A 17,552-nucleotide genomic window follows, 5' to 3' on the forward strand; every position below is an offset into this window, starting at 1 on the left:
CCTTAAATAAGTGTTACACTGGGATTACAGCATAGCCAAGAGTTCCTTACCAACTATTCCTCACAATGTCATAAATCCAGAATGAATTTCTGACATTCTCTTCCCTCTTTTCCTTGTCTTTGCTGAGTCCAGATAAAACATGTATTTCATTCAGTTCTGGATCAATAGTTGCTCTCTGTGTAAATCCTGTCATTGGAACTATAAGTTGAAGAAAAAAATTAGATGAAAATATTTACATTATATAGCAGATTAGTACTTACTCTTTAAAAGATTAATATATCCTTATTTTGTTCTATATGTCTGCAATACTTCTAATACATTACGTACTTTTTTATTAAACAACAAACAATTGTTCATTGCCTTCTCCTTGCTCTATAATGTAAGCTCCGCAAAGGCAGTGGTTGTTTTGCCCACTGTTTTGTTCCCACTGCGTGGCATGTAATAATTATTCAACAATTTGTTGAAAGAATCAATGAATGTTGACTACCAGCTAGAGGGAGCTTTCTTTAACACTCTGGGTTTTGTGATATGTTTGGAAAGGTCTTCTCCCAATCCTAGATAATTAAAACCAATTAGAATTATAATTTTATTTCTTAAGTATAAAATTTAAGTTCACCCAGAATTTTCTTTGATACACAGAAGTTAAGCAGGGATCCAAATTTTCCTTATTTTTAATGCCAACTCTTAAGTGATGTATCAATGTCATTTCTTGTATGATCTATTTTCCCTCTCTTATAGTAAATGCCAACTTTACCAAATGTAGTAAATTCTCATATGTATTTGAGGTTATTTTCATACTATCTGTTCTATTCCATTCTACTAATCTGTACCAAATTGTAGCTTTTCAGTATATGGTAGAGCTGGTACTACTTCATTACCTTTCATTTTCAAAATTGTCTTTAATGTTCTTACATATTCACAGTGGAACTTTAATTCATATTTACTATCAAATAAACTAAATTTTATACTAAAAATATGAAATATTTTTATAAGCTTGTATGTAGCAAAAACACCCCTGGGAGGATAAAAGGCGGAAATTAGGGGAAGTTATTATTATCAATAATTTTGAGAGGGAAAAGATACATACTCTGTTTTTATCAGAATAATGGCACACCAAATATAAAAGACAGTAAACTGAAAGCAATGAAGTCTAGTTACATGAAAAATAAGCACTACCATTTCCTAGTTCAGTAATCTGTGTTAGTAACAGCAAATCATTAGCTTCAAAGTCTTCTCTCTATTGCTATTTTGGCTTTATTCAGTTAACTGGTAAAAGTCTGAAAGGGTCAAAAACATAAGAATTTGTTATTACATTGATTGTTTTAAAGTCAATAAGCACATTCCCAGGGATAAAATAAAAATTAGTAAGATTATGCTTTTAAAGTTTTCATGAAAATGTATTTATAGATAGAGAAATCAGATCTTGTAGACATAACTCACATAGCCCTCATATGTTAATTTCACAGCCTGATAACAGCAGAAGGGAATGAAATTTAATTGTCAAAATTTTGGAGCTAGAGGAGGCCTTAAGATCAACTGATCCAGTCCCCTCATTTTCAGATGAATAATTAGGTCCAGGGAAGTTGTATAATTTTGCCAAAACTGCAGAGGGATGAGTGGCAGACCCAGATGAAGAGAGACCAAGTCTTCTGATTCTCAATTCACTATTCTTTCAATTACACCAATCTGTTACAATGGTTAGAGCAGAATGGAATAAACAATGGCAGATGTGGGAAAACAGAGTCAACAGAATTTAAGGAAAAAAAACAAGTGAACACATAACTACTATAGAACAGGGATCAGGTTGTAAGAGTTCATTATCACCAATACTTGACTTAGCATTTGGCAGATGCTGAAGGCTCAGTATATGTTTCTTAACATGAAAGAATACAGATATGAGAAAGTACTCCTAATATAACAGACTGAGTTTCTATAGCAAACTATAAAGCTCTGGTGGTGTGAAAGACCATCTTCTAAACATAAGTTTCAATTAGTGTTAAACACAGAGCTTACATATGGGGAATCTGCTAAACTCCTTGTGTTCACAGTCTTATTGCCAAAAGTTATCCAGAAATAAACTCAAATTTTAGATACACTGAATTTTGATGTAATTATGTATGTGTTAGACACAATACTAATAAATCCCTTCTTTCTAAGCAGCTGCCAATCCATTGATTTAAATTATAATTTCCTTCTGAGGGGAGCATAAGGTTGTTACACTCTAGTGAAAAAATAAAAGAATTAAAGTTTCTTCAGATGTTCAATCTAAGTTGATACATTTAGATAATTATAAACAGCAACAATTTAAGATTTTATAGTATCTAACACAATACAAAATTATAACAAGCAGCAGCAATTTTACTATTAGCCATACCATCTCTAATTGGTGATCTCAATAGTTCAAACAAATTTCTTCTATGATTTCAAACAATCCAATGTGAAACTCACATTGTAAGAGCAGTTTTTAATCAAATAACCCACATTACTGAATCATAGATAAACACAATAATTATACGTTAAGTCCACCTCAAATTACTGTAATTTACTATAGTAAAAAAGCTCTAGAAGAACTGTTAATAAACAATAGAATGTTTAAATAAGCTACAGCGCATCTACATAATAGATAAAATTGGTATCTCTTCAGAATATTTAATAATGTGGAAATTTAAATAGTATCCTGCCTTCTTAAAAAGACTTTTCATGGCTTACAAAATAAATAATAATCTAATTTAATCAAAAAAGTAAATGTACTTTTTTGAAGTGAGGTAAAAATAATTCTGATATTTTTAGGAGATTTAGAGTACTGAAAAGATGGAATGCTCTTTAAGAAATCCTGAATAAAATCTATGTATTTCAGCTGAGCTTTTCACAGGTTTTGAAAAGCACAGTCAGGATTATACTGCCAGATGCATACCTAGAACTGTGTTAACAATTAAGGCTAGAGCCATATGCTTCAATTCCTAACCTGGGCTTGAGGAGTTAAGAGAAGCATTTTGGGAGACTATGATCTACATGCCAAGGTCTGAGAGGTATGCAACACAAGACAGCTAGATTTTGGAGGTGAGAAAGAATGATTCAGACAGGGAGAATAGCATAGGCAAAAACTCAAAGGCAAGAAAAAGTATGCTATCTATAAAGATTTAATATTCAGTCATCATAGAACAAAGAGTTGGTGGCAAAGAGAGTATAGATACCAAGAATAGGGCTGGAGAACTCAGCTTAGAGCATATCAGAAAGGAGCCTGTGAGTCAGGCTGAGTTAAGACTTAATCCTGAGGGCCAAGAGAAATGATTAAAAGATTTTAAGTGAGAAAGAAAAACAATGAGGTGTGTATTTTAAAGATATTTTCTTATCTTAATTAGCCCTAATCAAAAGGTAAGGCTGTTAATTTACTTCTTTTTCTTTCCCATGAACAACTATAAGTTCCATAAAGACAGAGCCCTTATTCACAGTTGTATTCCTAGTGCTTAGCTTATTATCTAGCACCTAGTAGGTGACCAAAAAATATCTGCTAAATAAATTTTAAGGCATATGGTTCTATTCTTAATTGATAATACAAAATAGCTGTATTCTGCTTGCAGCGTGGAGAATGGGTTAGGTGAGGGGTGGCAGACACAGGGAAGACTACAAGACAGAGGCCAAAGATGTGATGACAGCCCAAACTAGTATAAGTCAAGCAGCAATGGGAATAGAGAGAAGACAGAGGTAAAACTAACGTGACTTGTGACTTGATGTTAACTGGATAGATCAGTGAACTTAAGGGCAGTATTGACATCCTCTTGTGAAAATTAAGACACCCAACAATAACTTAACCTGCCCAAGGTCAGGGGTTAATCTATTTTTACTAATAGAGTAGCCATAAGCAGGGACACTATTTTCCTTAAAATGTAATTTTGATCATTTACAAATGCAGAAATGAATGCTTAGACATTAGGCAATTTGCCTAAGGTTACTTGACTAAGGACTGAAACAGGCTCTGGAGAGCTAGAACAGTGGTTCTCGATCCTGGCCACGTATTAGAATCCTCTAGGAGAAAGAAAGGAGACAGGGAGGATAAAGGGGAGAATAGCGAAGAGATTGGGAAGGAAGGAAAAAGAAAGGAAGGAAGAAAGGGAAGGAAGGGGGGAGGGAGAGCTGAGGGAAAAAAGAAAGAAAAACAAAAAACAAAAAGAAAATAATCTCAGTTTTGCTCTGATTTGCTAACAGAGCCATTGAGGTTCCTAAATTCAAAGTATAACTGTAACAGTTTTAGGTAAGAAAATTTTCCAAGTAGTTCTAACCAGATGCTCAACTCTGACATAAAAATCTTCAATAAAATACCTATTTACATAAAGCCTTTTAACAATGCATCTCATAGGAATACTGTTAAAATTAACCACTTGGAAAATGCACACCTAGAAAAAAGTGGTATTTTCAAAACTTAAATCAGACCAAGACACTGATAATAAACCTTTTAATAATCTCCTACTTTATTTAGAAAAAAATCCAAACTTCTTCATTTGGACAAGGCACTGAATAACCAGACTCTCATCTATATCTCTAATCTCATTTCATACCAACTTTGCCCACCCTCAATTTGTACCAGTCTCATCTGTTTCTAGAACACACTAAGTTATTTTCCTACTTCAAGAACTTTATATTTGCTCTTCTCTCAGTTCTTCAAGTGGTTCTTCCTAATTCTCTACTTCTCATCTTAAATCTGTTTTTTCTTGGTTTTTTTTTTTTTTTTTTTTTTTGAGATTGAGTCTCAGTCTGTCACCCTAGGTAGAGTACAGTAGAGTCATTATAGTTCACTGCAAGCTGGGCTCCAGGGATCCTTGAGCCTCTTGAGTAGCTGGTACTACAGGCACATGCCACAATGCCTGGCTAATTTTTCTATTTTTAGTAGAGACAGGCTCTCCCTCTTGCTCAGGCTGGTCTCGAACTCCTGAGCTCAAGCTATCCTCCTGCCTTGGCCTCCCAGAGTGCTAGGATTATAGGCATGAGCCACCATGCCCAGCCCTCATCTTAAATCTTAAACATTACCTCCTCAGAGATGGTTTCCCAACCTACTCTAACTAAACGGGACTAATGTTACTCATTATTACAACATTCAATTTATTTTCTTCACAGTACTTAGAACACAACTGCAGGTCTCTCCAGTGAAATGTGAGCTCTGTCAGTGAAGGAATCTCATCAGCCAGGTCCACAGCTGAATCCCAAGTACCTAAAGCAACACGTGGCATATAGAAGATAATGAACTATGTGGGGAGGGAGATGAGAAAAACAAACTCAGATACTAGTAGGTGGTAAACAAATATTAAATTAATAAGTGAACATGTTTGCATTGTGAGAAAAATTCACTATAAATCAAGTCAAAATTGAACAATGCACAGCAAAAATGGTAATTCTAATTTTACAAAAATTGATTATAGAAGTAATCAGGGAATGAATCCACTTGTCTTTTCTACTAATATCTCTGATTCATGGTAATAAAACCATAATAATGAAAAAAATCACCATAATTTAATGTAAAATTTAAAATAAAATATAAAATTGTGTCAAATTTTATACAATAAATAAGTTTTAGAAAGACTAGAAAGAAATACATAAAAATGTCAACAGATAATCTCTGGATGGTTTGATACATGTTCTGTTTTGCCTGACTCTGAATTTTTTCAAATTCCCTACAATGAATATATTACTTTTATAATCACAACAAAAGTTAACAAAAAGAACAATTACCACACTTCTGTAAAGCTACCACAACCATGACTGAAGCATTATAATGATCAATTTTGTAAATTACTACATAATTATAACTCATTTGTAAAATGTTCAAATGATAGTCATTAAAGTCTGCTTATTATATTGAATTTTTTTTTTTTACTATTCTCTGGCATTATCATTCTTTGCCACTTTTTTCTTTTAAACTTGGAAAGTAATTCCGAATGGTAGAAAGAACTTCTTCTTTGTGTTCAAACTTCTAAATCCTAGCTCTACCACTTTTTAGTTGTGTAATGCTGAATATATTAACTTCACTGATGTCAATTTTTCTCATCTTGTAAATGAGAATAATACTATCAATTAAAGATATTCTGGTATATGGGCATATGGTAAGGTCTAAATAAAGAGTAGCTATTATTATCCAGCAGAATATTATATTACCTACTAGCTGGACTATAAGCACTTTGAGAGACTTTGATCAGCTTGTTCTGCTGTATCCTTAGTCCAGCACAGCACTTAGCCAACACTTTGTAGTTTTCAACGCCTATTTATTATATCAATTACTATCTTCACTACCTTTTTCAGGGAGACTTACCTTAGGATTGTAAGGCGTGTATTAACTCTTTCCTCCTAGTTATTTTAATGGAAAGTTAGAATAACTCTTAAAAGCCAGAGGAAGTCAAAGATTAAATTATATACCTTTCCACTATACTATGGTAACAGAAAATAAATGATTAAACAAGACGGACAAGTTTATATGGGCCAAGTAATATTATTAGCTATTTTGGTCCATAGTTCTAAATCATTTATTTAAGCTGCTGTTAGGGAGGGACCAGGAGGAAGGGGAAACAGGTGTGGAGGCCAGGCGAGGGAGATTCGGTAGAGATACCGTTGCCAGCCAATTAGAAGAGGGTAAGAAAACCACAAACCAAAGAGATGGGCCAACCACAGAAACACACACCTTGGGGCATGCGCACAGAGGAGCTGGCAGCGACCTTAGGTGAACTACCCTCTTGAACATAGTAAAAATCACACCCACCAGCGCCATGACAGTTTACAAATGTCAAGTTAAGGGATGGTCACCGGTTCCAGGAAATCTCCACCCCTCTTCTCCCCCTCCCAATCAAAATGAATATTCTGCCCACCATTTAGCATATACCATAAGATGTAGACATAAAAGCAGAAATCTGTTAAAAACCTAGGATCTTCTCCACCGACAGAGATAGACCTGTTCCCACTCTGGAAGGTATTGTGCTTTAATAAATCTTGCTGTTTGGCTTGCTCATTCATTCTATCGACTTGGGACCAGTAACCATTCTTCGGTACTGGAACCAAGAACCAGGGACACAACATGAACTTGAACCTGACACCGCTATTTTAGAAATTACCTACTGACGTCCTATTATAGTAGAGGAAGATCCTCCCAACTAAATTTCATCTCAATTTTTGGTTAAATTGATTGTGGGTTTTTTTTGCTTGTTTGCTTGCTTTTGTTTTTGAGACAGGGTCTCACTTTCTAGCCTAGGCTAGAGTGCACTGGTGTCATCACAGCTCACTGCAACCTCAAATTCCTGGGCTCAAGCAATCCTCCTGAGGAATCCTCCTCAAGCCTCAGCTTCCTGAGTTACTGAGACTACAGGTGCACACCACCACACCTAGCTAACTGTTCTGTTTTTTTTGTAGAAACAGGGTCTTGCTATGTTGCCCAGGCTGGTATCAAACTCCTGGCCTCAAGCAATCCTCCTGCCCTGGCCTCCCGAAGTGCTGGGATTACAGATGTGAGCAACCACACTCCGCCTAATTTTGCATTTTTATGATTAGGGAAACACTATCCCCTGTAGAGCCAAGAAATTCCCTGTGCTAATATTTCCTTTCTTATAAAAAATTTTTGCTTTTTCTATTATGTTCCTATCCTTCATCTTTTATAGTAGATGGTATTTACCTATCAACAATTTTTATTTCAAATGCTCAAACATATCTACTGATTCTACTCTTATCTGGAAACCTCATCTTTGGTAAGGAAGAAAGGCCTACTTCCCTATGACCTTGCTCCAATGTGAACTGAATGCTCATTAGGTTTGTTGTGCAGGTGTTATCTGGGATACCCCTTTATTGCTTTTCTGGCTTAGATTCTCTTTTTCCTAGCTCCTATGCTTCCTTTTTTGTTACTCTTACACCTTTTTATTAGTATATATGGTGTAGTAATTCCTAAGAAAGAGTGCATAAAAGGTCTATCATTTTTAAAATCTTGTGCAGCAGACACTGGTAATTACATGATTTAACAGCCATTTCCAAATCCCTTCCCCCATGCACTACATAAAGACTGGAAAAGCTGAATACTTGTTTTTTAAGACTCTCTTGAAGCAGGTTTTACAGTTCTAGTCAATGAAATGCAAGTAGAAGCCCACTGGGAGCCTTCTAGGCAAGTTTTGCTTTCCTTCCTTTTTACCTATATAGAATGAAGGCATGATGTTTGACATACGTCAGATAACTTGCCCCCATGAGGCTACAACCTCAGGTTAAACACAGAACAACAGAAAGATATAAAGAACCCAAAGGCCTTGATGACACTCCTGAATCACTACATCAGTTCCAGATTGTTTAACCCTGTATTTCTTGTTCTGTGAGAAAAAGAATTCTGTATTTGTTTAAGCCATTGCTTATTGGGTTTTCTATTACTTGCAGGCAAACAAGCCCCACTGATAAACCTTGCATATCTGAAAGTAATATTTCTTCTCTTGTTTCATTGTTTTGGCTAGGAATAGAATTTCAGGTTGATGATAATATTCCCTCAAAATTTTTAAGACCCTGTTCCTCCTTATCTTATAGCTTCTAATGTTCCTGAGAATTTCTATATCATTCTAAGTTCTGTTGCTTTGAATGTGACCTTGTTTTGCTCTAGAATCTTTTCTTTATGCCTGATATGTGAAAATGTATAATGCATAATGATGCACCTTCAGGGAGAAAGGGTTTTGTTTGTTTAAAACATTCAATGTAGTGACTTCTGCAGGGGACCATTTTATAATCTGGAGATCAGTGCTTTTCAATTTGGGGAAATTTTCTGGTATTTATTTTATAGTCTCGTGTCCTCCATTTTCTTTGTTCTCTATTGTTGGGAGAAACTCTTATTAGTTCACTATTGGACTTCCTGGATTGATTTTTTTTTTTTAAGATCCTTATCTTCTCCAATTTCCATCTCCATCTCTGCCTACTTTTTAGGAGATTTTCTTTTACTGATTTTACAACTCTTCTACTTCTTTTTATTCTAACAAAATTTATTTCCCAAAAGCTCTTTCTTAGTCTCTGATTTTTCATTGCATCCTATTATCATTTAAAGCTGTGGTCCCCAAACCCGGGCCTCAGCAAGTACCAGTACCAGTCCCAGTACCATCTGTGGCCTATTAGGAACTGGTCCATGCATCACTACATCTCTGCCTGAGCTCTGCCTCCTTCCCCTCACCCCCACCCTCACGGAAAAACTGGGACTGGCCAACCCTTTTTTAGGAACCGGCCGCACAGCAGGAGGTGAGTGGCTGGCGAGGGAGCCAAGCTTTTTCTGTATTTACAGCCACTTTCCATGGCATCACTGCCTGAGCTCCGCTTCCCCTTCTCCACCATGAAACCAGTTTGTGGTGTCAAAAAGGTTGGGGACTGCTGATTTAAAGGACATAGTATCTTTTTTCTCTAAGAAAGGCAATCTTGATTATTATTACTTGTGTTCAGTGCATTACTTCAGATTTGTTTTCAGGTTTGTTTTGTTCTTGTCTCTCTCTTTCATTGTAAAGGCCCTAACACAGAAAAATGTTTAACTGATTGTTCATTAAGAGTAAAGAAATAAAAATTAATTAAAAACTGTGTGTATATGGTAGGCAGCACTTAGGGGACTAAGCAGTGAAGCTGCCTCGTCCCCAGTACAATGGGGACGAGGCAGCAAGATCAGCCATTTTATTGGGAAGGGGTTGTCTATAATACCAGTATCTGGAGATCTTTTCTCTGGGGCCATACATTTTCACCAGAGAAGGTGATTCCAATCTTCTGCCAAGAGACATATGTCTGGCATCGCAGGAGCAGGGAATTGGATATAAGTCCCACTATACAGTATACAGGTTTAGTTTCCTTATTTTCTACCCTGTCCTCTCTGCCTCCATAGAGCCTCTATCATTCTGTTTCTCCCAGAGAATAAACCTCTAGCCTCGTGCCCAGTAGGAAGAATAAGAGCAGAGTCCTGAGGGTCAAACTACTTCACATGCTGTTTTTCACTACAATGCTACCTGTTATACTTTTTTTAAGTTTTTCTTCTTAAATATGAACTATTTTAAGAGAAGACATCTTTTTTGTTGTTTTTGCTTATTTATTTTAGAGGAAGCTTGTATTAATCAATACAACATCCAAGAATAATATCTATGAGACAGGTGGTTTTTATCCTCATTTTTCAAAAGAGCCAACAATAAAAAGACCCATTTCATAAATAAGCACTAAAAGGAAAAGCAAGCTGATTTAATTTCTCATCCTACTGCTCAAATTAGCATTTTTAAACCATTAGACCTTAATCAAAGCCCCTCTTCTATGAATCGTAACCACAGGCAAAGCAACTACTATGAAGGGTAACTACAATTACTGAAACAAGATACTTTTGAGAATGGATGGGGCACTATTAATAACTATGCCAGGGCAATATGCAAACCAGACACCTATGACTAGGAGAATAACTTCTTAGATGCTGAACTTGTAAACTTAAAGATATTATCAACCACACAAAATTCCCCCTTAGAACAAAGACATACCCTTAATATGCTAGTGCCCAATATATAGGTCACTATCATGAAAACAGAAGATGCAAAGGATTAGCAAATATAGAATAAAACAATTTTTAAGATATTAATTCTTGTAAAGCCGGCCCTCCCACCTTCAGCAAGCACACACACATAAACAATTCCTTTAGAAATTCACATATGGTCTTTCTGCTTGAAGGCAACAGTAATGATAATTCACATATTTTCAAACAGAACTGAATAAGCTGATAGATTTTTCCTCCTTTTACTCAGAATTACTTCAATTAAAGAAATGGAAGAAGAGTGAAAAATGGTTAGAAAGAAAAGAAAATGGGCTATAGTTTTCTACCTAAAGTAGTTAAGACATATGAGAAGAAATCACTAAATGCCCTTACCCATCCCAGAGTCTTTCTTGGTGCCATCTGATATTATGTCTACGTGATCAGAGTCCACATCATAACTAAAGAAATCATTCAAATAGGTCTTTGATCGCTGGCCACCAAATACATATAAGCAACGATTTTTCTGAAAAAGAAGAAGAAAAAGGACAAAGGAGGAGAATGTTGTCACTTCTATGAAGAATTCAGAATGAACCTTTAAAATTTAAACCTCTACTAATATAATTTTATTATAGTTCCCATGCAATGGATTACTATGCTGGAATTAAAAGGAAAGAGGAAGCTCTCTATACATTGCTAAGAGGTGATCTCTAGGATATCCTCTTAAAGAAAAAAGTAAGGTGCAGAATAATGTATACAGGTTGCTGCTGCATCTGTGTAGGAAAGGAGAAAAAGGAATATCTGTGTATGACAGAGAGAGAGAAAGAGAGATCAGTCACTTCTTTTTTTCAAAAACAAAGGAAAGATAAATCCAATAAAAGATAGTTACCTATAGGGGAAGGGGGACAGAACAGAAAGACAGGGATAAAAACCAGACCTCTCCAAAAGGACCTTATGTTTTGACTTTAGAACCATGTATATGTCCTTATTGCATTAGAAAACAAAATTAACTCAAAAGAAAAAAAAATCTCTCAAATTTGGGAGGGGGAGGGGAACCAAGTAAAACTATCTGTATATAGAGATATGACCACACAGAGAAGTAGTATTTCTAGTGATTTTAATATGTGCTTTTTGACTACTCATCCCCAGTGGGCTAAATGCTAAATAGAAAAATAATCAGAAAGCAATTTTAAATAGCACTCAGTGACTTTGTTAGTTTTGTTATTGTGAAAACTATTATAGATAAAGCAAGTAATATTGTTCTTATAAAGTAGGATTTTAACCTACTATAAATTTATAACCTGTTATAAATTAAAATAAATTTAAGAGACATAACAACCAAATTCAAAATATCTTTCCTGAATCCTGACTTAAACAAACCAACTATGAAATGGTATTTTTTTAGCATATTAAAAAAAATAAATGCAGACCGAGTATTAAATTATATTAAGAAATTGCTTTTGTTTTGGTTGGGTATGATAATGGTATTAAAATTATGTTTTTAAGAAGTCCTTACATCTGTTAGAGCTCTACATTATAGTATTTACAGGTATAATGATGCAACATTCAGAATCTGCTTTAAAATACTCGAGCACAATAAAATTTAACAGTGAACTTAAAAAACAAAGAAACATCAAGGAATGAAATTATAGTGGGCTAGATGCGTGAAAAATGAACAGCAAATCATTGATAACTTTTGAAACTGACAAATGAGTACACATAAATTTATTATTAATTATATTCTTCTATTTTGTAGAAAGAAAAACATGTTTAAAATACATGTTAAAGAACATGTTCAAAATATTCCATAATATTGTTTAAAAGTTGTATTCACAGAAAGACCACCAAGATTTCATTAAAACATCTGAAAAGGTTAAAGAAAAGTCTGTATGCTGGTTTTGCACCTGTTGATAAATTTTAATTCTAATTCTATAAAATCAATTCTTAATTCTTGTTAATAGAAAATAGCAGAGGGGGAAATACAAAGAGATACAGAAACTGTTCTTCTATTAATAATTGCTAAGAGAAGTCAGTAACTGGAAAGGCATAAGAAAGGGACATAGCTATAATGCCTAGATAAGTAGTAAAATTAGTTATAAGATTGTCTAGATTGGTATTCAGGTAACACCTATTTAGGAATTACTAGGTTGATGTGAAGAGTCTCATAATTAGCAAATAGTTCACTGTTAAAGGAAGTTTTGTTTTTCTCTGTCATTGCTACACTAACCATTTATTTCTAAGGAAAAGTTTTGATTTCTTCCTGAACCATAAAATTTCACCACTTCTTTTCCTATAGAGATATATATGACAAAATAACATAATGCAATGTATAGAACAGTCTTACTGAGTGGAATAGCATGCAGTGTCCTATCCGAGACTGGATGTCCTCAGGCCCAGCATTACAGGAGTCCTCTCGAAGAAGTTTCCAGGTTTGACATTGACAGTTGAAAGCAAACAACCCACTGAATTGTGGTTCACTGGCTCTGCTGTCATCTACGCTGCCATTACATGTCAAAATTCTACCACCAAAGGTGTAGATCATATGTTTTTCTGAGTCCATACACATCTATCAGAACAAGGCAACAGATTGAATAGTTTTAGTTTGTTCCTGTTATATGTATGTATTAAAATGAAACCAACGTGCAGTTTTACAATTTCAAGAAAAACCCAGAACTTTCTCCTTAGTGACACTAAATCCCACCCCTGACTCTCATATGCACACACTGCAATACTGTTCACTGCCTGGCAGAGATTCAGGATGGATTTCTAAATACCTTTTCAGGTTCCCATATTTCCCAATGAAAGTAAAACATGTTGGGTTAAAGAGCTTTCTGCTTTCTTGAAACTGCATAATTTTTACTGAAATCAACCAATGATAACATGAAATGCTGATTTACACTTAAGAGTGAATACTGATCATACTCTATATGTGAACAGTCATCATAACTTTCTTTTCATCCTCCTTATAAAAACTCCCTTCTATTTTAGGGAAGCATCCTATTAATACTGCTACTATTTAATAAGAAAGCAAATATGCAAATAAGATTGATGCAGCTAACTAAATTCATCTCTTTGCATTTATTTTTACAAAATTTTTCAAATCACAATGTTATAAAATAGTAAAACACACAAACAAAGAGACATTTGGAATAGTCTCCAGATTTATGGTGTAAAGAATTTTTCATCCTTTTAACACAATGCTATAAATTTAATTTTCTTTGAACTATGCAATTCATGTTCAAATGCCAAGCTTGCTTCTTATATTTTTCTCAACTGAGATTATAGCTTTTCATAAAAATATGCAAGAAAGGAGCCATTTGTCACAAGATAATAAGAATCAAATTGTTTCAAAGAATATATAAATACAAGTTGGAAATCAGATGTTGAACACAAGTGGCATTTATATTTAAAGATTAAATTATACGTATATACAAAACACCTATTTTTTGCTAAAACTAGCCACCATATATGTTCAATTCTCTCCTACCAAATTACTTCTGCTATTTATCTATTTTTATACTTCTAAATAAAAAACTGCTTTACTAATTCTAAAGGTTACTTTTTAAAAATTGTTATTATTAAAAAGAAAAAATTCTAACATCTCCTAATCTTTACCTGCCACTAAAAAGATCCACCTTATTTGCCATTTCCCAGGTTTCTCACAGACTTCCATAAATTAAGATGAAAATCTACTATTCCCCAAGAATGAAATTTGGGGAATTGGTTGAAGAACTAAGATGTCAAAGTTTCATGTCCCTGGCACTCCACAGAAAGTGTTCCTACTCTTTAATCTTAATTGAGCATTATATTAAAAACAACACATCCATTGCTAAAGACACGTCAGTATGGCCCATTCAACTATTATATCTCTGCCTAGGGCTTTGCTGAAGCTAGATCACATTACCCTGTCTTAGGTACTTAGGACTCAAATCTCTCCAAATACCTGGGGATCGTGCTGAAAATCCTAAGAGAACCATATTAAATGAGTCAATTTCCATTTTAATTAATTCACAGATTCATACTAATGGCCAATCTCTCACCAGACCCCTATGGTTCTACTCCATATGGCTACAAAGGGAGTTTCTATTTCCTTTTGTGGATATTTAAGCTCAATTTTGATGTGGCTTATTTTCATCTGTTAGCAGGGCTGAAGTATAAACATCTTTATCTTGGTAGTTCTTCCGAGTATAGCAGCCCAAACCAATTCAAGAACGGAGTAACATACTGTGTTAGCATGGTAATTCTTTCACATATCTTAAGAAACAGGACACAAAACAGAGATGATTTTATTCCTTTGGCTACCTATCCCTAAGCTTGGTTCTTCCCTAGATAAGATATGTAGTTTCAATGAGGGTTAATTATCTAACAATACATTTAAATCACTCTAGGAAACTTAATGCTATTTATCAGTTTATGGTTACCTTTTAATTTTTGGTCTCTACTTGTTTGAATTGTTATGTATTGTGATTTTTAATCTCTGAAAAATGTTTCTGAAAAGCTATTGCTTATTAAACTCTGTGTAATAATGTCTTTTCCATCAAAGACTTCGAGAATTTTTTTTTTTTTTTTTTTAATTTCAGCTCATCATGGGGGTACATCAGTTCAGGTCATATACATTGTCCATGTCCCGCCCATCCCCCCGAGTCAGAGTCCCAAGCACGTCTGTTCTCATTCTCCAGACAGTGCACCTGGCACTCATCATGTAGTCATACCTCCATCCCCTCCCCCCCCCCCACCTCCCCGGGTCTGCACCTTCAAGCATGACCATTCCCCAGAGGGTGTGCAACGCACTCGTCATGTAGGCATACACCCATCCCCTCCCCCCACCCCCCATCCCAGTCTGATATCCAATTGGTATCCTTCCCTGATGTACATTTAGGTGATGATCAGGGAAACCAGTTTTCTGGTGAGTACATGTGATGCTTGTTTTTCCATTCTTTGGATACTTCACTTAATATAATGGGTTCCAGCTCTCTCCAGGAGAACCAAAGAGATGTCGTATCACCGTTATTTCTTATAGCTGAGTAATACTCCATGGTATACATATATCACAGTTTACTAATCCTTTCGTGGATTGATGGGCACTTGGGTTGTTTCCACATCTTTGCGATTGTGAATTGTGCTGCTATAAACATTCAGGTACAGGTGTCTTTGTTAAAGAATGACTTTTGTTCTTCTGGGTATATGCCCAATAATGGGATTGCTGGATCAAATGGTAGGTCTACTTGAATCTGTTTAAGGTATCTCCATATTGCTTTCCATAGTTGTTGCACTAGTTTGCATTCCCACCAGCAGTGTATGAGTATTCCTGTCTCTCCGCATCCACGCCAACATGTGTTGTTTTGGGATTTTTTGATAAAGGCCATTCTCACTGGAGTTAAGTGGTATCTCATTGTGGTTTTGATTTGCATTTCCCTGATGATTAGGGATGTTGAGCATTTTTTGATACGTTTTTTGGCCATGCTTATGTCTTCTTTTGAAAAATTTCTATTCATGTCATTTGCCCATTAGACTTCGAGAAATTTTTAAAGCCAAAGGTGGAAGACTATTCATCTACTCTGTTAGTTTATTTAATTTCTAATATCAAATAAACAGTAGATAACACTTACTTTCCTGGAAAAAAATTTTTTAATGTGAAAATGCCTTTATCTTACCCTACTGCAGGAACATAAGCTTGGCAAGCATTCAAAATAAATTTCTCCTCACAAACTTTGAAGACATTTCTATAAAGCCTTCTAAGTAGCCATGCTGCACAACTACCATCCTCTAACCTCCAAAAATGCCTCATGCCAATCTGATTCTTGCTTACCTACTAGGGTAATCAGTTTTCTCTCTGTGGTAGCATTTAGGATTTTTTTCTTTTTTTCTTTTTCTTTTTTTCGAGACAGAGTGTCACTCTGTTGCCCAGGCTAGAGTGCCATGGCGTCAGCCTAGCTCACAGCAACCTCAAACTCCTGGGCTCAAGCAATCCTTCTGCCTCAGCCTCCCAAGTAGCTAGGACTACAGGCATGCACCACCATGCCCGGCTAATTTTTCTATATATATTTTTAGCTGTCCATATAATTTCTTTCTATTTTTAGTAGAGATGGGGTCTCCCTCTTGCTCAGGCTGGTCTCGAACTCCTGAGATCAAGCAATCCTCCCACCTCGGCCTCCCAGAGTGCTAGGATTACAGGCGTGAGCTACCACGCCCGGCCTAATTCTTAATTTACTGAGTTCAGTACCCCTCTCTCATGGTATTAATTGTTTCCAAATATTTGAATTTTTCTTTTTTTTTTTGGTCTAGTCCTCTTTGTATCTGAAAATCCCTATTCGTCTGCCTACTGCATATACGGTAGCCTGTTTTAAGGGACTGGGTTGAGAGAAGTGAGACAGGATGCTGTGAAGGGTTATTACACAGCAGCTTCCCTGTGCTCCTTGGCAGGTATTTCTCCACCTTACCAGCCCCAATGTCCACACTCAACATTTTACCTGTGGACAATTATCACTGCTAAGTGTTACTCAGTCAAACTGGAAAATGCCCTGCTATTCAGTCACTACATGATCATTTAATGTTTGTCCCAGCTATATTAACTTTGAGACTCAAGTTGTTTCCCAGCCTTTGCTGCGGTCTTATAGGCTCTGACTTCTTGTGGTTGGATCTGATCCTATTTGTGTTCTACTTTACGAAAATTCCCATAAATTTTTGAGGTTCCCGATGGCATTTTTTTTCCCGACACTATTACTGATGTATTCTTTCATAGGATGGGGGGCTGGAGACCAGTAAAGGTGTATGTTCAGCCTGGTAATGATCCAACCTGATCCAGGGAGAAAGTCAATGAGCTGAGATCTTTAATTCTTCAACTGAAGTTTTTCCTGCTACTTCTTGGTTAGCTCACTTTCCACTTTCTAGTAATTTCCTCCAAAAGTGTCTACACTTGAAGGATATCTAGTTTGGCTAGATATAAGATCTTCGGCTCACATTGTGTTTTCTCGAATATCTTCTAGATGTAGTTCTATTGTTTCTTCGCACTGAAAGTAGATATACAGAAATCTGATACCAGTCTCATTTTAGTTCTTTTATAGGTAACTTGATA

The 17,552-nt window shown here is 35.5% G+C and overlaps 1 protein-coding gene across 3 annotated transcripts in view; it reads right to left on the bottom strand.

The window, feature by feature from the left end:
• The window catches only part of MKLN1 (muskelin 1), a 264,096-nt gene that overhangs the window by 21,355 nt on the left and 225,189 nt on the right, over window positions 1-17,552 (bottom strand). For all 3 annotated transcript variants that reach the window (XM_045565477.1, XM_045565479.1, XM_045565476.1), the window contains 3 exons: window positions 12,822-13,043; window positions 10,874-11,003; window positions 51-198 (listed from right to left, as the gene is read on the bottom strand). In XM_045565477.1, coding sequence (XP_045421433.1) covers window positions 51-198; window positions 10,874-11,003; window positions 12,822-13,043 — 500 coding nt within the window. The remainder of the gene's footprint in view (window positions 1-50; window positions 199-10,873; window positions 11,004-12,821; window positions 13,044-17,552) is intronic.

Source organism: Lemur catta, chromosome 11 (genome assembly GCF_020740605.2).
Source record: "Lemur catta isolate mLemCat1 chromosome 11, mLemCat1.pri, whole genome shotgun sequence".
NCBI lineage: Eukaryota > Metazoa > Chordata > Mammalia > Primates > Lemuridae > Lemur > Lemur catta.